This window comes from Aythya fuligula, chromosome 20, assembly GCF_009819795.1.
Source record: "Aythya fuligula isolate bAytFul2 chromosome 20, bAytFul2.pri, whole genome shotgun sequence".
In the NCBI taxonomy this organism is placed as follows: domain Eukaryota; kingdom Metazoa; phylum Chordata; class Aves; order Anseriformes; family Anatidae; genus Aythya; species Aythya fuligula.
In genome coordinates, this window is record NC_045578.1 from 7824335 (window position 1) to 7845749 (window position 21415).

At 41.3% G+C, this 21415-nt stretch overlaps 2 protein-coding genes across 2 annotated transcripts in view; one reads left to right on the forward strand and one right to left on the reverse strand.

Annotated features, from left to right (window-relative positions):
* ITGAE (integrin subunit alpha E) overlaps window positions 1–20411 on the forward strand; it is a 32154-nt gene extending 11743 nt beyond the window's left edge. The window contains exons 13-36 of the mRNA XM_032201050.1: window positions 153–304; window positions 651–804; window positions 1438–1588; window positions 1672–1739; window positions 2512–2647; window positions 3446–3576; window positions 4368–4508; window positions 5439–5660; window positions 6073–6203; window positions 6951–7084; window positions 7440–7588; window positions 8150–8278; window positions 9581–9648; window positions 10061–10196; window positions 10484–10585; window positions 10879–10955; window positions 11866–11943; window positions 12400–12466; window positions 12551–12658; window positions 16799–16873; window positions 16985–17086; window positions 17561–17656; window positions 18298–18408; window positions 18848–20411. Coding sequence (XP_032056941.1) covers window positions 153–304; window positions 651–804; window positions 1438–1588; window positions 1672–1739; window positions 2512–2647; window positions 3446–3576; window positions 4368–4508; window positions 5439–5660; window positions 6073–6203; window positions 6951–7084; window positions 7440–7588; window positions 8150–8278; window positions 9581–9648; window positions 10061–10196; window positions 10484–10585; window positions 10879–10955; window positions 11866–11943; window positions 12400–12466; window positions 12551–12658; window positions 16799–16873; window positions 16985–17086; window positions 17561–17656; window positions 18298–18408; window positions 18848–18928 — 2799 coding nt within the window. The 3' untranslated portion in view covers window positions 18929–20411. The remainder of the gene's footprint in view (window positions 1–152; window positions 305–650; window positions 805–1437; window positions 1589–1671; window positions 1740–2511; window positions 2648–3445; window positions 3577–4367; window positions 4509–5438; window positions 5661–6072; window positions 6204–6950; window positions 7085–7439; window positions 7589–8149; window positions 8279–9580; window positions 9649–10060; window positions 10197–10483; window positions 10586–10878; window positions 10956–11865; window positions 11944–12399; window positions 12467–12550; window positions 12659–16798; window positions 16874–16984; window positions 17087–17560; window positions 17657–18297; window positions 18409–18847) is intronic.
* Window positions 12656–15719, reverse strand: HASPIN (histone H3 associated protein kinase). The gene has a single exon (XM_032200821.1). It carries the CDS (start codon window positions 15717–15719, stop codon window positions 13278–13280), a length of 2442 nt encoding a protein of 813 aa, XP_032056712.1. The 3' UTR covers window positions 12656–13277.
* Window positions 20412–21415: the final 1004 nt, after the last annotated feature.

The window sequence follows — 21415 nt, forward strand, 5'->3', positions numbered from 1 at the left end:
TTAAGAGCCACTTGCTCATTAAGAATATGTTATTTCTACACAGTCTGGATAATATATTCTTTCGGGATTTCTGAGCTAGTTGTTGTAGAGAGCTCTCATTCTCTGAATCAACAGTTGTCACAAGCAGATGCTTACCTGCTGCTTTCTTCCAGTGTGATTTTGCAGTGGTGCAGTATGGCTTTGAAATCAGAACTGAGTTTGACCTGCGAGAAAACTGGAATCCAAATGCCACCCTCCAGAAAGTACTTGATATTGTGCAGGTGTGCAATGTGACAAAAACAGCATCTGCCATGCAACATGCCCTGTAAGTAACAGAAAAAAAGGAGCTCAAGAAATGATGAAGGTGATTTCTGGGGCATTTCACGAGTAAGGGAGAGGGACTTCCATGAATATTCAGGTCCTGAAAGCAGTCCTGTTTATTTGTAAGAGGTTGAATGGCAGGCAGCAGTTTCTGTGCCATGTTTTAGAAGGTTGTAAAAGTCATCTGTCAGTGTGAAATTGCTGGTATGAGGGGACTCAGGAAGTTATAGAAAGAGACAGCTCTTGGCCATTTTAAGATAAATGAATGTGAAAGAAAATTTCTTGTCTCCTTGCTATGACTGTTAGCTGCAAATATTTTATTTTTTTTTTTTTTTTTTATGTTTTACCAGGGATTCTATCTTCATTGAAAGTCACGGATCCCGGAAGGATGCAGCCAAGATCATGATCGTGCTTACAGATGGGGAAATACTTCTGGATGAAATGAACTTGACAACAGTGATAAATTCACCCAAAATGGCGGGAATTGAGCGCTATGCTATTGGGGTGAGTTGGGAACCTACTTGGATCATATCTTCCTTCCATTTCTGGGTGGCACCAGGCAGGGGGATAAAAGGAGAACTGAACCATGTGCACCTCCAGTAAATAAGGGAACAAGCATGCATAAAATAAACAATTGAAAGATAAAGCTATTATATGAACTGATAAATGATAAAGAAAAACAAATGTGATCAAAAAGTATGTCAGGCGTGAGGGTTTCTCAGTTCAAGTCTCTGGTAGGTTTCTTCTCACACTATTACCCTTGCCTTCTAGTAATGTCATTCAGCTACCTCTTCTCATCCTTTCTCTTACAGCGGAAGATGTTTGATTTTATGATTACATGTGACTTACTGATTTCCAAACTTCGTTGTTGGGTACAACAAAGTTATATACACCAAATACTGCACCAGCCAGTTACATGAAGATGTTCTGTAAATGTTTTGTAAAAGTCTGGTTCCAGGAGACACTCAAATTGTCTAATTCACTGGCTTCCAAATCAATTACTATTTCTGGGTTTACATAGGGTGGTTGAAGCTGAAATTTTTACCACCAACTCAAGTGATTCCATCCTTAAGTACATGGGAGAATAAGAGCACTCTAAAGGTTGCTGCTTCTGATTAATTTGCATCTCTTCTGCAGGTGGGGGATGCCTTCAAAAAACCAAAGGCCCTGAATGAGTTGCGGCTGATTGCATCTGGTCCAGATGACACTAATGTATTTCAGGTGACCAATTATTCAGCATTAGATGGGCTGCTTTCGACCCTGCAGCAGAGTATTATTGGGATAGAAGGTAAACAGAAGTTTTTCTATTTCATTGGTAACTTCTGAGGTATAAGGAAAAAGTGGCTCACCCTGTTTCTTTTGCATTGTCAGGTACTCAGGGTGATGCTCTGGAATATGAACTTGCACAATCTGGTTTCAGTGTGCAGATTTTGGATAAGGCAAGTGTTCTACATTTAACCTTGCTAAATAGTTGCATGTTGTTCTGCCGTTTTGATACCTGGAAGGATTCAGAAGGTCTTACGCAAGAAATGATGCTGATAAAGAAGTTTGAGAACTATGTAGTCAAATCTCATTTGCAAGCCATTGCTTGCTTTGAATGTGTCAATTAAGTAAAAAATATCACTTTTTAAATGTCAGTTGTGAATTTTATTTTAGGATGGGATCTGTCTCACATGACCCCTGTTATAACTACTGGATTCTTTTTATTCCAATGCACGAAAGAGCTAACTTCAGTCGACAGCTTTGATTTAGTTGGCATTTGTGTCTCCAGAGTACAAGATCAGGGACTCCATCATGTTGCAAATAAAATAATTCTGCTCTTTCAGAATCCTCTGGCTTAAAACACTGGTCCATCCAAGAAAAGCATGATCTCTGTCCTTGTCAGGAGGGGAAGACAGTGGAAGCTGAGGTAGCTAATGAACATTTAGTTGCATTGGCTGTAGGGATAACAGTGATCGGATTTTGCAAACAATGACGTGTAGAGAACTGGGAGATGTGCAGCTGCTTCTCTGGTATTGGGCAGTCACCTTGCACCTTCAATACTAGGAGCCAGTAAAACTGCCCGTGCTACATGGTCCAGGAAACAGTGCAGAGCTGTAATCCAGAAAACATTGCAACCTACTAAGGAGCTTTGCAGACTGATAGAGGTCACCAGCACTGGCAATTGCCCTCTCTTCCTCCATTTTAATTTGCACTATGTTATTTCTACAGCGAGTCTTAATGTTTGGTGCTGTGGGTGCCTTTGACTGGTCTGGTGGAATTCTGCTCTATGATCTGGCAGCCAAGAAAGCTGTTTTCTTGAATGAATCAAAAGAAGAAGCCAAAAAAGCAAAGTATAGTTACCTAGGTAAGCAACTTACCCCTCTCCTGAGATCAGTGACAACCTGACTGCAGTTCTGTTTGTTTATATGTAGTGCAGCATGTGCTGGCAATGACAGCATTTACGTGGAGACCATCTACAGCTCTAGCTGAATTTTTAATATTTTCCATAACAGGAACAGAGATTCTAATGCAAACACTGTCTCCTTGTACAGCCTATTTGCTCTTATGAGTTATGATGCATTGTGGTGCTATTCTGTTAACGCATCCATTTGGTTTCACAGCATAAGAACACAGTGAAGGGCATTTTTGTGAGCTGATAAGTATAAATGTTTGACTTGCTGTGAGTGTCTGGAGAAGAAACAGTTTGTGAATCAATAATGTTCTTGGCGTAGTGACAAATAAGGCCTTGCTTATTCACCCCAGTGCTTTGTAGCCTTATGATCCCTGTATCTCCTGACTGTAGCCTTGGTCTTGCAGTTCTTCCAGGTCATATGAGGTGCTGTGGACTGGTTGTGTCAGGATAATCCTTCTCTCATTACCTTCCTGTTACAAAAGCCCCATAACAGATCTATTTTTGCATTTTATATGGAATATAATGTTTTCCGCGCTTCTATGAAGGATTCTAAGCCAAAAGTCGTGTATATTAGATAAGCATTCAGGAACTGCGACAAATGCTAAGAAAAGTCCTCAAGAGTTCAAGCAGGTTTTTCAGAGCAGCAGTTTAGTCAATTACCTCAGTCCAAGCTCTGTGGGCTTCTTCCTTCAGGCATAGAGTACGGTACTGACATGTATGATCTTTTTGCTCCTTGTATGAATGCACCAGGATACAGCGTGGCAGTGGTGCGCACAGGATATGGACCCTTGTACGTGGCTGGAGCTCCACGGCACAGCATGACAGGGAAGGTATTGGTGTTTCAGGATGGCCACTTGAAACAAACCCTGCAAGGAGAACAGGTACGGTGCTTCACTCACACAGGGGGAAGCAAGTCAGTAGGGGTCAGGGGTGCTGCATACATCTAGATTGCTCAAGCAACAGCCTCATTTTGTCCAGACAAATTTACACCCTTTGAAAAAAGAGTAAAGCCATTATAAATGTTTGAATAAATCCATTAGCCTTATTATTACTGTTAAACCCACTATGGTCAGGCAGCCTCATTTTTTTAGATGAGATTTGTTGAAGTCTAAGTTTCTGGGACAAGTTGCTCAGCTGGGGGAAATTATCAAAGTTGAATTGCTCGCAGCAGGCTGCTGGAGGGTACTGGCACACTTACCTCACCATATTTTTATTGGTTAGAGGTCTTACAGGTAGGAATCAGAGAACTGCCAAGCATCTGATTTAGCTAGATGTGGATTATACAGTCTTAGTTCACTCCATTATACTTTGGGAACACCAGAAGAAATCATGAAATTTGGAAAAAGAGTGGGAAGACATTTAGCTAAGTGGGGTGTACTATATTTATGTTCTGTTCTCATGGCTCATGGGGAAAGACGTCATCAACTGTGTTATTTTACTTTTTATTCTGTCACATTGTTGAATAATGATTTTGGTACTGTTATGCTGGTTACAGGATCTGTCCCCGAGGATGGCAGTAATGTAATAAATAATAGTGAAGTGATCCACATATAAGTAGATATGTGATGTTTTGTTCTAAAAATTGCCTTACTGTTGCAAAGGACGCTAATTCTACAAAGCTATATATAGAGAATTCCAGTGAAAGAGCTGCTTGTCTTTTTCTGGAGCCCAGGTCGGATCTTATTTTGGCTCTGAGCTCTGCCCGCTTGATGTGAACCGTGATGGGGAGACAGATCTTCTCCTTGTTGGAGCTCCATTTTATCACATCCAAGGGGAAGAAGGAAGGGTTTACGTCTATCGCCTGGAGACAGAGGTAAAAACACTGGTAGCGTAAACACTCCATGTTGGGGATTTTCCAACCATGCCTAAGTAGTGACAAATAAAACATTCCTCCTTTGTGCTCTCACTGAGAGTGCTCTCCCTGTATGGTAGAGGACTGCAGGATGAAGCCAGCAGTCCTGTCTTAGTCATTAGAATATGAAAGAGAAAAAAAATAGAAATAAAACCATTCTGTGCCTAAGGTACACAGATATCACGGTGTGATAAAACTGTGTCTTTTGCCTGTACCTAGGCATTTTTTGGTGTATACTTTGCTCTGCCAAACAATGTTTTTGTTTTTTTTTCAATGTTTGCACTAAATGTATACATTGGTAGCTGCTAAAACTTTACTTCCTAGGACTGAAGAAAACAAAACTTTTTGTGGGCCCAGCTACTGGATCCAGTATACCAGATGCATATAGCCAGGATATATGTTAATTGCGTCATTTTGAGTGAGAACTGAACATGCAGACCAGGATAAGCTCTCGGTGGTGCACTGCTAAAATTTGCTCAGGGCACATACCAAATTGTTGGAAGCAGAAAACGGTCTGGGCATCCATTCGAATTCAAACAACTTGCACCCTCTTGTGGCTTATTTCTGTAACGTAGTGCTTGAAACGAGCAGGGGATCAACTCAATCTGCTCATGATTTAAAAACAGATAGTGCCTTAAGTGTGTCTGCTTGCATAGGGCTGTCCAGGGACACTGCTTCTGTGGGAGAATTTGCATGGAGTTGGATCAAGCTTTTGGTCTGAAAATTAGCTGTTATCTTGAATCTCTTATTGTTTAGGGCTTTATTGTTCACATTTTAAGTACTACCAATGCGTAGTGAGGCCTTTTTTTTTTTTTTTTTTTTCCCCCCCTTATGTAAGAGTTACTAAAGTTACAGTTGTCTAAAGGGATTTCTTTCTCGGGTGTATTTCAGACTGGTTCATTCACCTTGGAAGGACATTTAAATGTGCAGGTGACCACTCAGTTTGCAAGGTTTGGGTTTACCATGGCCAGCATTGGAGACATCAACGGGGATGGATATGAGGATATTGCAGTTGGTGCCCCCCTTGAAGGTCATCTTTCAAACAGTTCCTCTTTTGGCAGCATTTACATCTTTAATGGTGAAAAGGACAAGATCAGGAGCTCTTATTCTCAAGTATGTGTCTTGTTGGGACTTGCCTCCAGTCCACTATGGGAGGGAAAAGCTTGTGTTTTTGTAGCAAGAGGCTGGGAGGAAGGACTTTCACATCACATTTCTGTTGATGAGTGAGAAATTTGCAGGTGTTGGATGGTTTATATGAGTCCACAGGCTTCTGCAGCAGACCTGCTCCTTAATTGCAGTTATTCGCTTGTCTGCTTAGGCAAGGGAGCTGGATTCATGTGCTGCCTATAGAAAAATGTATTATTTTTTAAGCCTGCCCATCTATTACAAGTTAATAGCCAATATTTTGTGTGTCAGGAATGTTACAAAATCAACCTCACAACAGCCTTATGAAAAGAAGTGTATTTTTCAAAGGACAGGAGGGAGATCCTGACTTATATTTGCTGTTGTCTCTCTCTCCTATTAGAGAGTAAAAGCCTCTGAAATATCAGCAGGACTCCAGTATTTTGGACAATCCATTGATGGTGGTTTTGATTTCACTAATGATGGTCTCCATGATATTACAGTAGGATCACTGGAGAATGTGGTTGTGCTCCGGTAGGTAATGAGTGCTACATTTTAGTGTGTTGGGGAAATGTTTCAAAGACAAATTTAGAATCTGTGTTCCAAGCACTGTGTAATGATTCTATTTTTAATTTGGCATTGGACAGACATTAAAAAATCTTTCCCAGTGCTAGAAGAAATCATATAAAATGTAAAGTTGTTAGCTCAAGTTGCAAAAGCTTTTGTCTTTGAATGCCTAAGGCTTCGAGCAAGTATGAGATAATGAACATTAAGATGTATGTTAATTGGTTAACGTCTATAATTCAGCACTGATGGTTTTAGTCATTTAGACAAAAAATCTTCTTGACAAACCTTGCCTTATTTTCAGTCAGATGTCTGGTAGCTGAATGACTTGAGGAGTTCGCAAGGGCTAAAACATGATGAGCAGATTTGCTTTTGTTCTTGCATTTTGTATTTGGAAACAAATTGTAGATAAAGAGAGAATTTTTACCACTAGATAATGAGTTCATCTAATGGAAACATAAACAGTGAGTTTAATTCTGAAACTCTAGCTATATTGGTGTATTTTGGCTGTCTGTTCCTTCAGGCTCATGGGATTTTGTACATTCTCAGTGTTCCCAGCAGAAACTGGAACTTCTGTAAATAGGCTAGCTTGGTCCAGGTGAAATATCATGGAAAAGCTGAGCACTTGTTAAGCTTGCTGCCAGGATTTCTTAAAATATTTTTTCCTGAATGTTTCAAAAATTTAATTCTGTTTCTTATTTGCTCTCCACTGACTAGCTCGAGACCAGTTGTTCACTTTCTCACCAGCATGAGATTCAACCCTGAGAGAATAGTAATTTTCCAGAACAGCAGCATTGTTACAGCAAAACTGTGTTTCAATATAACCTCAGCTTTACCAGTGTCTCAACAAGGTAATAAATGGGAATTGTGATCAGACTAAGATCTATGGTCCTACACCGTATTAGAAACTTGGCATTGTGGACAATTTCTGGTATATCTGAAAAAGAATTTTGAAAATCTTGCATATTGTATCTCAGCCTAAACTTTCAGATCCTTTGTAGGGTGCATGAGCAGGCAATATAGGGGTCATTGGAAAAGCTTTTCCATTTTGCTTGGCTTGTGGGAAGATGTTGGAAATATATCACCGTTTTTTTCCTCCTCTGTGAATGCTGGAGCTACAGATCCGAACTCTGTTCCCCTTCATTCACTGACGCTTTGCAATTGCTTTGTTCTGAGCACACAAGAAATTCCTGTCTGTGTTTCCAGTGTTTTCACAGTTACATATTCTCTACACGGTGGACTTAGATGTGAAAATGGCAAAGAAGAGATTACAGTTTAAGGATCAGAACACCACAACAAGTGGAAAGCTCTTAGTCAGAGAGCACACATGCTCTGAGCTGCAGCTTTTCACGCTGGTAGGTGATGTTGGTCAGACTCACTACAGAAAGAAGGGTTAAGAGGAGAGGATTTTTAACAGAATCTGCATGATGATTAATCTCCCTTGAAATGCAAAATTACTATAATTGGGTGGTTTTCTGGGTGTTAGACTTGCTAAGCATGTTTTATAGCTGAGGGGGATGTGTACCATCTTGATTTGTATTCCTATAAATCAAACTGTCATCCTGTTGGGTTTGTGTGAACTATTTATAATGCAAGAGTTGTCAGAGAGTCATGAAGCTCTAAAGGATTAAAACAAACATAAAGGAAACCATTATTTACAATGTATAACTGAATCAGTGAATGCATTACCCAGATGATGTCATGAGAGCCAAATGTGTAAAATCCCTCAAAAAACATTTGACAAATTTATGGTCCACTGATGGCTATTAAAATCAGTGGCCCAAAGGCAACATCTGAGTCAGAAGGTCCCTAAACTTGCCACATGACAGAAGCTGAAACAGATGTAATGTGTGAAGACTGTTTTGCATTTTAATATCCAGATATTTTATCAGTTTCATGTTCTTCCTTTCTTGTAGCCATGTGACTTCGACTGTTTTTCCAATGTTTATCTGAGAGTTAAATATGAGCTCTGTGAGAAAAACGATAGTACGGAGTTTGCTGTTCCTGTGCTTGATAAATATCAGCCATCAGAAATGCATTTTCAGGTAATAAAATACTGAAGAGCTCTTCTCTTTCCAGAATGCAGTCTTCACTATTAAAAAAAATAATAATAATCATGTTTTTCTTAGCCTATGTATGTTGCCTTCTCTCCTCTGCTAGCTTTTCTAGTTATCATTATTGTATTCCAGGTAGACTTTAGGCCTGGGTTTCCCCCAAAGAGATACTATTACCCTATTAAGAGAATCTCCTCTCTAGGATCCAACCTTTCACTTTTGACCACATTCCTCCTGGGTCTCTGTTTAAGATGAGATTAGATGCTACCTGTGAAGAAGGCAGATTGGTTTTATGTTTTGTGAAATACTTTTCATTATTTGAACGGTGTATTTAGTAGTAATACCTACAAAATTTTTGAGTGAATGGATTTTAAAAATAATGAAAATTAGCTATACATATATAATTTGTTTAGATTTACTCGTTTCAAAGCAATAGTTGGAAGGCTGCAAACTCCCAATAAACTGAACCTCTAAGTTTGAGATCCTGTTTCCTCACTTGCAGTTCAGTACACGTTAATCTGGCCCTTTTTCACAGTTAGTCTAAAATCCCAATCACAAAGCTCTGTAAAGAGGCATCTTTGGCTGCTTAATAGGTGTCTTAAACCACAGTTCAATATTTAATTAGCAGTCAATAAAGCATAGGACAGAAAAGTTAGTATCACACTTAGCACTGAGTGATAATGAACACTAATTACCATAGTTGCCATAGACTTAGACATTATGATGATACATTTATATCCTAAGAATAATTCATGAGATTCTTGATTGTTGGTCAGTTTGGCTTATTACTTGTGCACCCCAAAGCTAACTATTAATTTTCACTGAACTTCTGCAGAAACATCAGCCACAGACAGATTTTTATTGTTGAATAAAACTATTGCTGAAGGAAGTAACCTCATCGCTACAGAATAGTGAGCCTATAAAATGGCATACATGTATCATATGAAAATGTTTATTCAAGAAAAACACATTGTCCCTGAAAATTAACATTATTGTCCTGTGGCAATCCAGGTGTAAACAACTGGCAATTGTTTAACAAGACCTTACCCCCGCTGAAGACTTTATGTCCTAATGAAATCAGAACTTGTCCTGGGAGTTAAATTACAAACTTCACTACTTACTACATCACTAGAGGGTCCTTTTTGTCCAACTTCTCCTTAACTGAGGTCATGGGAATTTTGATTTTCAGAGAAGGACCCCTGTATATATGTGTATACGTAAAGATATGTTAAACCTGCTACCTTGGAAAAATCAGGACTGTTAAATTTTAACTTGATCTGTGTTTGCTTTCAGTTGCCTTACAAGAAGGACTGCAACAAGACCATCTGTACTGCTCATTTAACTTTGACAAGTCAGATTCAGTGAGTCAAAGTAGTTGTATTACTTGGATTTTTTTATTTAGCATTCATATTTAAAGGCCATCTTTGTGCATAAGGCATTTTGTTTACTTCATTGTAAAAAGTCACCCTAGAGATTCACTGGAAAATTAATCGGCTGGAACAATGTTTAAAAGCTGTTGATGTAAAAGAGAAACGAAAAAATGTTACCTAAAGTTTGGAGATAACTGCTTTCAATATTAAGAAGAAAGCATTTTCCTACACACCCTGAACAATAATGAATAATTAATTGAGCTGTTGCATTATCCTGTGTGTGAAAGTACTTCAAGGGAGTTATTACCAGAACCAAAATAGGTCTCTTATTTAAAAACAAACTTTATGAAATTACATGTAACTTCTTTTACATGAAGCCTAATACTTTTCTCTTTGCTTCTAGAAACGAATTAGTGGTGGGCTACACTAAAGAAGTGTCCATGAATTTTTTACTAAATAACAGTGGAGATGACTCATACATGACAACTATGGTCTTGTACTATCCTAAAAATCTCCATTTTAAGAAGGTGACAGCTGAGGTAAGATCACAAAACAATTGTTCAGCTAGTTGCAGAAAGAAAACAGTGCTGAAAGAAAACACAACTCTACCGCCCATTCATTTACTACCTAAGTAAATCTTGAAGCAAGGTTGGGGGAGGGACAGTATTTTAGTTGTCAGAAATACAGCCTGAATTACTAGATTTATCTAAGACTCCCAAGCTTTTATTGGGCTACTTGCACCTAATTCATTTTATGGGAGCAGACAGAATTGAATTTCCCAGTTTATTTTTATTGCTATTGAAGAGCATCCTTGTTCTGTTGGCAGCCATCCTCTCCTGCTGTTCACTGTGGCCTGCCAATACCATTCACTTCTGTGGAATTATCCCTGAACTGCAGAATTGGGCATCCAGTATTCAAGAAGACAACAGTAAGTGGAGATGATAATTTTCATTTTTCCCTTCCTCTAAATGGTACTTTGAGTAGCTGTGCTGGCATCCCCCACCTTTACAGTTAGGCCATAGCATCTCTTCTTTCAAATTCAGCTTATCACCCACATGCACAAGTGATAGTTTCCAAATTCCTACACTTTAACTCTTCCAGAAAGGAATGCTGAGCAGAAAATACATTATCCATCCCGTTTTAACAGTATCCTGGTGAGTTAAAGACTGTATTTACAGGGTAATCAATATTTTGTTATATCTTTCTCTTTCCTCAAAATAGGCAAAGTTCTCCGTGATTTGGCAATTAGATGAAAGTGTATTCCCAAATAAGTCTGCTATCACTGTTAATATCACCAAGTGAGTATTGCTATTTTCAACACAAAATACACTGTAAAAGAAATTCTGTAATTCCTATTCAGTATCCATACTATTTATCTGTCACTAGTTTCACAAAATTGTACTTGTCCTTTTCAATCGTCTAAAGCATTTGGACCCATATAAAAAATCTTTCCTTTATTATTTTAGCTTTGCTCTTACTTCATTATTTCAGTAAAAGATAGAATATCCCTTAAGTTCCTAATTTAAGTATAGTATATATTTAAAACCTTGTGTTTCCTAAACTGGAAAACTTGGTTCTGACATCCTCCTTTGTTATCAGAGAAAACAGATGAGTAACATAATCCAGCTCTGTTCCAAGTAGAACTATTATTCCAAATAGTCAGGATGAGGATGTATTCAAGTTATTTTTCTCGATCAGGGCTTTCTAATACAGGGAAGTTACTATTCCTTTCTTGTCACATTCCTCTAATTAACTTGAATGGGACTGATTAGCACACAGCACTTTATTAAAAAGCATTTTTAAAAAGGAAATGAGGACTCATCTCTGGCAACTTCACTGCAAGTACACTTTAAGGCAAAGGTTTATACATGAGTTTAATGTCCAAATTTTTTGAAGCGTGAGAAGCTTTTAAATTTTGATTAATTAAGGCATTATTATGTATTCACAAATGGGAATATGTGGAGAAATATTCCAAGGCAATGGCAGCTTCCAAAATCCATAGTAATGAAGGGCTACTCCAACATTACTGCAGTATGTTAACCCACAGGAGAGCAGGATGGCACCCCTTCTTTCATAAGTTACTGCCATTCCGTGTTTCCATCCCTCTAGTATAGCAAATATCCACAATCTGGCAACCATAGAAATAGAAAACCAAGGCAGGCAGATAATAAAGCTGTTTCATCAAATTATTTTTTTTTTCTTTTAAAGCATAAATGAAAATACCACCATTCTGACTGAAAAACATGTCCTTGATGTCAGATATGCGTTCACTGCAGTTCTTACCAAGTAAGTTTTAAGAATATTCAATTACATTATATTACTTTAGTCAATTAGAGGAAAAAGGGTTGAGAGGATGCCTGGTAGGATTCCAGCACAATTTCCATCTTAATAGTTTCAAGCGCTGCAGATTGTCAAGTTGTTTTCTGTGGTATAAGACAGCAAAAGTAAAGAGTCTGGAAGATGGAACAACAAAACATCATAGGCAGGGAGATAACTAGGGTCAAATATAAACCCTTAACTATTTAACTGATTTAAAAATACCTTCAAGATTGCTTCAAAGATGCATCTAATTGATAGACTGCATATATGCCCATATACAGACTGTGAAACTAACATTCCTGTTTAACAAATTTGATCATGCTACCTCCTTATTCCTTAATGCATGTGGGTCACTGGATGTACTGATGTTCAATAATAATTAAATTCAATGTTCACTTAGTTTTAATTTATCTTCCTCTGCAGGCCAGTGTCTTTAATGTACATGAACGTTCGCCAAGGACTACTTGAAAACAAAGAATTTAAATTTAATGTAAGTATAGCTTCAAATTTAGTTCATCTCATCTGTCTGCAATCAGGACTAAAGAACACTTACCTTGTGCATTTTCTTCCGTAGATAAATGGAGAAAATCGCTTTAATGCTACCATCAAGTTACAGATTTGGGTTCCTGTCATTGTACAAGGTCAGAACATAGCAACTCTGAAAAATGCATCAGGAACACAGGTACCTCTTGTTTGTGTTTTTTGTTTTTGTTTTTTTTTTTCCCCATAACACAATACCTCTTCACTGGCCCTTACAGAGGAAAAAAGGTTGTATTATTGCAGATTAGGATTTTTTTTAAAACTACACTACAGAAACTTCAGGAAATTTTATAGCATTATTCCAAGTACATGTTGGGGCAAACTGAGCAAAAGTTCATTTTAAAAACTAAGTCAAAAGGTAGGTGTTCTCTCCCTTTCTATCCCTAACTGGGCTAACAATATTTACCTTTGCCTATCTTTTTGTTTGTTTGTTTTAATTTGTAAGAAATAAATATAGTAAGGGAAGAGCTTCTAATAATCTAAGTGGAATTCAGGACATGAACTAATAAGCCTGAAGAGATCTTTTCCCCCCACCTCCAATGTCAAGTCTGTTCCCTTTCACCCTCACCCCTCAAAAAAGTACATATGGAAACATCTTAAAGCAGGTGGCTTTTTTTTGTGCATTTTTACACATTTTTCATACTGGTAACTGATTGTAACATTTCTTCATCATGCCAACATTTAAAAAGACCATAGAGAAAAATGACAAAGGGGAAAGGGGCATCAGTGACTTAGTTCTTGGAAGCATTGTGCTCCTTTACTCACTGGAAGAGGCTGCTGCTATGCAAAACTTCACTGGCAGACCCAAAGGTCAATACTTCTTTACGAAACTTAACGAGCTGCTGCTTTATTTTTCTCAAGGCAGAATTTGATTCTTTTTTCTTGTAAACCACATCTTTCAAGAGTTTATCTGACAAATAGTGCAACCAGAGGACATTGCTGTGTGGATTATAGTCAGTCCAGCTGTTGGAGTTCTCTGCTTTCATTTGCCTGTAGATATCAAACTGGTAGTCTCCTGTGCCTTGGAACAGCTCTTCATCAGTGGAAAGGTCACAAAAAACAGTTAACCCATCTTTCTCCAGCCGAGACAAGGTATAATCTATGATGTTGACATGGATCCCACTTGTGGGGATTGTGCACGTCGTCCCATTTAACACATAATTAAGCTCTTTGACATCTGTTTTCTTTACCAGCACATTCCCCCAGTGTAAGTCTCTGTGCTCAAAGTGCAGTTCCTGTTCTGCCACAGCCAGGGAAGCAGTCACCTGGTGCAAAATGCTTTTTGCTGAAGCCACCGAATTCAATCTTTTTCTCATGTTCTCCAAGTCACTGCCTCCAAATTCAAACTCCAGAACCATGAAGAGTTGCTCTTTCCCAAAAAGGTCTGGCCGATCATTTTCTGATCCTGTTACTTTATCATATTTGTCCCAAGCTTCTAAGAGATACTTAGGATAGGCCCCTTGAACACAGTGCACAGAGTACAAGCTAACAAACCCTACAGTCCTGTTCACAGACTCTTCAGACAGAAGACTGAGTTCCTTTGAAATTATTATCTCTGGTAGAATCTCTCCAAAGCTTTTTTGAGCTTCACCATTCACTCTTTCAGTCCCCTCAATGGGAATTATTTTTAAGGCCACAGGTCCTCTATTACTGTCAATCTGGAAAACCTCTCCGAACACCCCTTCTCCAATTTTCTTGCAATCTTTCATCTTATCTAAAGGAATGCATTCCTCAAAAGTGATAGGTCTCTCCTGCTGGCATTCCCCCAAAACCTTCTCTGCATCTGTAAGCATTACCTCCAGGCCTGAACAGGCATTCCTGGGAACCAGCAGTACCATGGAGGAAGCAGATAAAGCACAGTACTGAGCCATACTAGAATTTGGGGTTGCTTGGTGCCCTGTAACCTCGGAATTCACAGAAGGGGTACAAAGGATGCTATTGTAGGAACACTCGTCTGCAGTAACTTTCTTTTTCTTATGGAAGGACAGAGACGCTCGAAGTCTACCCCAGGCATAGGAGTTACTGAGGAATGAACAATCGTTGTCTCTTGTATCTACAGACATTTCCTGACCACCCTTCTTCCTTCCTTTTGGTCTTAGTTGGGGTCTGAAAAAAGAGTTATTAGCCTGCTGCTGTCTCTTGTTTTTGAGTCTTTGGGGACAGAGCCTCATTTGCCTATCCCACCGCCTGGCACTGAAGCCACTGATGCAAGCTCTTCTACAGGCACTTCCCTCTGCAGAACCGACCTTGGTGCGTTTGTTTTTATACTCCACCATTCCTTGAGGGCCCAAAGGCGATGCTGGCTTCTGGCAGGAAGGTTGAGCACCTGCCTTTTTGTCAGCTTTCATGCTCGTCAGCCACAGCGGCACTTCCTGACGGTTCAAGACCACCACCGGCGTCGGCTGGAGCTTGGTTTTCCCTCCCTGAGCGCTCAGGCTTCCTTCTGCTGAACCTCTCTTTACATCATCGCCTGGCTCTTCAGCCCTACCACCACCATAGGGGGTGGAGTGCAGGGGCTCGCCGTGAGCGGGAGGAACGCTTGTGCTTTGCTGCAGGAACAGGGCTCCCCGCACGGACGCCCTCAGAACCCTGCCGGCCCTTTGTGGCGACGCCTCCGCCTCTCCCCTCGACGACTCGGGCGTGCCGGGCCCGCTGCCGAGCGAGGCGTCCTGCCCCTCTCGGGGCGACGAGAAGAGCTCCAGGCTGCCCTGCAGCCCCGAGCCCCCCTCCTCCAGCCTGCCGCTCAGCTCGGCCGGCGGCGTGCGGCGGCCCCGGCGGGGCGCCCACTGCGGGGTGCTGCAGAGCAGGGGGCGCCGAGCCCCGCGGGACGGCCCCTGGCGGCGGCGGCGGCGGGCGGCGCAGGGAGACAGCGGGGAAGGCGACGGGGAGCTGAGGGCGGGCGGCCGGTTCTCCTTCCCATCCTTCTCCTGTGTGGCGGCGCCGCGCCGGCTCCGCAGACACCGAGCCCGGGCGGGGCGCTCACCCAGCGGCTGCCGGCGGCGCTTGTCGGGAGGAGAGAAATCGGGGTCGTCCGAAGCGGCGGAGGGGGCGCTGGAGCAAGCGGAGCTGGAGGCGGTCGAGGTGGAGCTGAAGAGCCGCCTGCGGTCCTGAGGCGGCGAAATCCAGCGGGAGGGCTGAGGCAGCGGGCGGAGGTGGCCGCCGCGCCGCGAGTACGTGCGGAGGAGCCGCGGCTGCAGCGGCATGGCCGGGCCGGGCCTGCCTGAGGGGAGCCGCCGAGCCCGCCCGCCCGCCGCCGTTTCAAACGGGGCCTCGCGAGACTGCGGCGGGCGGGAGCGGGGCGGGGCGGGCACGGGCTCAAAATGGCCGATGGTGGAAGGGAGGCGGGGAGAGGAGGCGGTCCCTGCACCATGTTGTGAGAGGGATCGCCCCGAGCACCTTGCGCAGGGTGTCGTCCAGCGGGGTTTGGATTTCTCCAGAGGAGAATCCGCAGCCTGTCCCAGCGCTCTGTCACCCTCACAGCAAAGTGACCCCCTCATATTGAGCCAGAACCTCCTGTTTGTGCCTCTTGCATCTCGTCTTGACACTGGGTACGACTGAAAAGAGTCTGGCTGCATCCTCTCAACACACTCCCCTCAGATCTTTATGTATATTAATGTGGTCTCCACTCAGTCTTCCCTTTCCCAGGCTAAACAGGCCTGGTACAACAACCTGTCCTTGTACAACAGGTGCTCCAGTCATCTAATCATCTTAGCGCTCCTCTGAGCTCACTCCAGTAGTTCCATGTCCCTCTTGTACCGGGAAGCCCACAACTGGACACAGCACTCCACGTGTGGCCTCATCAGGGCTGAGTAGAGCAGGAGGATCACCTCCCTTGGCCTGCTGGCAACACTCTTCCAAATGCAGCCCAGTTCTTGTGCTGAAGGACAAGAGAGAATGGCCTCTTAGGACTAGAGAGAATGGCCTGAAGTTGCATCAGGAGAGGTTCAAGTTGGAAATGAGAAGACATTTCTTCTCAGAAAGAGCAGTCAGGCATTGGAATAGGTTGCCCAGGGAGGTGTTGGGTCACCAGCCCTGGGGGTGTATATGGAAAGGTTGGACACGGTGCTTGGGGATGTGGTTCAGTGGGTGGTATTGGTGGTAGGGGGATGGTTGGACCAGATGATCTTGAAGGTCTTTTCCAACCTTAATGACTCCGTGATTCCTCTGGGTTGAGGCTTTCCTCTGGGCTGGGGCTGTTCCGGCCTTTGCAGCACTACCACACTGCTCTGTACGTGCATTGGCATCGTGGTCAAGGCACTGAGCTGTAACTGTTCAATTTCAGGGTACAACAGAGTGCAGAATCAGCGATGAACTGGTGCTTCATCTAAGGGACTATTCCAACAGCACAGAACTAGAGGTGAGCCAGGTTGGTCCCTGCTGCTGTTGCAGCAGTTTACCACAAGGTGACAGGGTGGGTACCCGTGGCATCCAGGGAGTTTACCCGTGGTTGACATCCCTCTCGTTGCAGGTCACTCAGGACGTGAAGTATCAGTGTGTGTATTGTTCCATCCAAGCAGATAATGAAAACATCACCGTGGCAGCTGAATTGTCCTTAATTAACGCAGACCAGGTATATGCGAAAGACCACACTTCTCTGGGTTTGTTTGCTAAAATCTGCTAGCTGCCAGAGGTTTCATGCAAGGATTTCTTCTGCATCCCAGCAGAGATTTTGCTCTTCTGCGTATGATGCTATTTTCTGACCCTGTGGAGCAAAAGTGATGTTTTATTCATGGCAGAGCCTCCCAGGAGGCACTTGGCTCTTAGAAGAGCTGCTGCATTCTCCGTACTTCCTTCAGAAATTGCCGCCCGTGAAATGATTGTTCCAATACCACAAGGTTTGGTCTAGACAATTTCTCATTACTGATAGTCGCGTGGAAGGAGATGTACGCAGTGTTCAGCTTGGTGGCAGCACTACACAGGGTAGTTCTTGTAGTCTGAAGAAGGATTTGCTGTTGCAACATGTGACACTTTTTTTTTTCTTTTCCCTCCAGAAAAGACTAAAAAGTCTTTTCATGTTTTGTTCCTTCTACTTCTTACTCCATAGTTCTTAAAAAGAAGAATTGACCTCCTGATCCCTGCAAAAATCACCTTCGACAGGCAACTATATCAGGGGCTGAAAGAAGAGGAACATTATACTGAGGTATCTGAGCATTGTGCAGGCAGCTTGGTCCTTTTTTAGGGGCAGTAACAAGTGACAAATCCAGATGGTTTTGCTGAACCCAGAGAACCAATGAGGTCCCCAAAATTAAATCCTGGGCCCTTTAAAGCAAATAGCTTTTCCACTATTGAATTTAGTAAAATCAGGTTTTGATCATAGGATGAAAACAAAGGGAGGATATTTGCTAGTGCAGATCAACAATCTGAGAAGTTCTATGTGGAACTCTGTTTATCCTCTAACATGTCTGGCTAATACAGAGACCTCTTGTCTTCTCAAGGATTTCAACATGAATAATAGTCCTCTCTCCCTTGGAAAGTCATGGTTTTTATTCTGAAAATTGTCACTGGTGACTGTTGTAATCACTGTAAACTCATAATGAAGACTTAGTAAATTTAATTCCCTTGACTAGTCTTGGAATAATAAAAACCATAAAACAAAACAAAACAAAAAACCCTTTCATATTGCATTACAAGGTATCTGCAGAGGTAGATTAATGGGGCATCTAGCATAGAGTTTAAAGTTTGAATGCTAGCTCAAACTAAATAGCTTTCTCAGTTAAAAGCTGATGAGAAAAAGATAACCGGGCTTCAGTATGTGATAATTTGGCCTTGATTCTGTTTCAGATAACTCTTATCTTCCTGAAAGAGGAAGTGTTTGATCCTGTACCTATTGTCATACAAAGCTCTATTGGTGGACTTCTCTTGCTGTTGTTCATTATTCTGCTCCTCTGGAAGGTGGGTATCCTTCACGCACACACAACAAAACAGAAATCTTTTTGTAAGATGCATGCATGATTTTAAGATTTCTCCAAGTATGAAAACATTTTTTTCAAATGCTCATTGAAAGACCTCAGTCTTACATTTTGAGCTATTTTGAGCGTTGCAGTGTAGCCTCTAAAGACCTGTTTTGAAGTGCTTTCCCGAATGCTTGGATGTTTTGAGGTGTTTATAGATGTTCTGAAGAGTTTTGAACAATGTCAGCCTTTAGGCTTATAACTCTGTCAGAAGTCATACCTGGGTTGCATCCTGCATTTATTCATTCACTTACTGCGACTCTGACAGGGAAAAACTTGGAATTTTCTTTTTATTTTTAAGAAAATGGAAAAAATAATGCATTCACAAAGACTTAAGTTGTTTTTGTTTGTTTTTTTGTTTGTTTGTTTGTTTCTCTCAGTTTGGCTTTTTCAAAAGAAAATACAAGATCATGATGGAGCAAGAAGATAGCAGCAAGAAGATACTTCCTGCACAAGACTAAGCTGGCCAAAGTAGAACCCTCTGCATTCTGTCACCATCTTTTTGGAAATACCAGAGTCAAAGTCTGGCTAAGATGCAAAATGATTCTTGTTCCCTGAGCTGGGGTAGATCTATAGGACTCCAGACTTTGGGACTCCTCCAAGTTCCTGTTCTGACCATAGGGGCCCTGCGCTTTTGGGCAATCTAGTTGCGTGCTTGTTTAATATGAGCTCACCACTCATCATAGAAGGGCTGTCTGGCGTTGATAAACTAGACTCTCCATGACATATTTTGCTTTAATTTAGAAATGCTAGGAAAAAATCAGCTTGGAGCCTGTTATATTGGGTTATAGTCTTAATTGTGATGCTGAGTGGTTCTTAAAATGATTTTAATACTGAGTAGCTTCTGAATAGATTAAAATAGAAATAGATTAGTGGAAGCTTCCTGTTCTGCTATTGCTAATGAAAATGCATAGACAAGCATTTTGCATATAAGTGTATATACTTATATATATATATATATATACATTTGTCTATTTTAATACAGTAGAATATGTTCCTTGATATCTCTGGTTCTTGGAATGAGAAGTGTATATGTGGTGATTTGGGTTTCGTACTTTACAGAGTCATTTCTGGTTTTGCATTTTCAGTTGCTTTCAGATCCTGATATGGTCACAAATAAAAATTTGCATTATGGGCCTTATTGCCAATTTAGACAGTCTCTTCCTGTATGAAAGGTCTCCTCTTGGCTTTTTCTGTCATGTTTGGCTAACCAAAAACCTCACAAATCTGATATGTATTTACACACAGCAGTAGAATAAACACAGATTTTTGTCCAGACCTTCAGAAGGCAAAACTATTTGCTGTCTCCTTTGGCTTAACCAATATTGCCTGATGGAAAGCTAAAGTTAATGAGCTGTGGTCTGCCTTTGTTTCCTTGTATAATTAGTGTTTAGTACTCGGATAGTACTATTAATATATCTCTTCAAAGCTATTACAGTGATCACCTTCATGATGTGTTAGGCATTCTGCAGGCTGTACAACTCTGCATATGTCCCACCTCTAAATTTGGCTGCCAAACAGGTGGGAGTTAAAGGTGCTAAGTGCACTGGCCTGCTTGCTTAGTGCAAAAGAGAAAACAACCAGAGCAAGGTATTAGCTGAGGAGTGTAAGGCGCCCATGTCAGTTTCAGCTGTACAAGAGAGAGAGAGGTGGTGAGAATTTGTGCTGTCATCCAGCTCAGTCAACAGCAGCAGCCATTCTTTCCCGATTTTTTCTCTCTGGCTGATTGTAGAGTTCCTTGGAGCTGCACACAAGCTGTGAGTCACTCCAAATCTGTTTACAACTGTCAGGGATTGAGACTAACTAGGAGAGAGTTCAGAAAAGAAAGTCTCATCTGAATCAAAGAACCACTTATGGCAGGTTTTTTTATGATAACAGCTCTGTACCATTTGGAAAGAATGTGCTTTGTCTGGTCCGAATGGCTTTACTGTCCCCCCTAACTGTTACTCCTCTTTTTTTTTTTTTATTATTTAATATATATATTTTTTAAATAAAATATTTCAAAAGACCCCTGCCTGTGTATAACACTTCATGGTTAAAAGTTTGTGTATTTTGTCGTACCATTTCCCAGGTAGCATCTCTGGAGCTACTGTCCATCTTTCAGTCTATGTTTTGGTAGAACAGTTTGCATGTTCCTGAGTGAATGGACTTCAATGAGGCATTAAGTACATGAAAAGCAGAATGTGCTGGTTGGAGAGAGAATGCCTCTGAAGGGCTTCAGGCAAGCAAGCAGCTGTGTGACTGAGGTGGCAGCATTATAAAGAAGCCACCTACTTTTTCATAGCTTCCTTATTTATTCACTTACTAATTTATTTTTAAGTTGTGGGCCATGTTGGCTTTTCTTAGGAGAAGAAAATTTGTTGCCTGTTTTTTTCCACAGCTCTAGACAGGTCTTGTACTGAGCAACACTTGGGACAGATAGCTGTGCTGTTGTGAAAGGACTGTGATATACCAGCAGCTGTGCTTTTGCTGCCAGTCTCCCTAGGAGCCATCTAGCCCATCCTCCCTACCAGACCTTCACCGTTCCATACCAAAGTCCTATCTGTTCTGAAGCACCTAGAGATCTCTACAGTCAGATCACACTTCGTAAGATTTTGCACAGAAAAAAAAACCTGTTGGTAGTTTTTTGATTACTTTCCCTTAGGAAAGATTGCTAATTGTATAAGTTTGTGCTAAGAATAAGGAGTTGCAAGAAGACTTTTCTCTTCTTGAGGCTAAACAAGCCCAGCTCCTTCAGCCCTTCAGCCAATCTTGTTATACTCTCTTCTTTGTTTTTTTTTTTTTTTTTCTTCTTCTTCTAGGTTTTTCTCTGAATTAACTATCCCTCATTACTCAGATTCCTTTTGTTGTCCCTTAAGGCTCTCAAAGAGGTCAGTTCTTGCAGTGGGTTATGCTATTTTCCTTTTTAGATGTTTTTTTCGTAAATGCATTACAGTGTTCTGTGACTT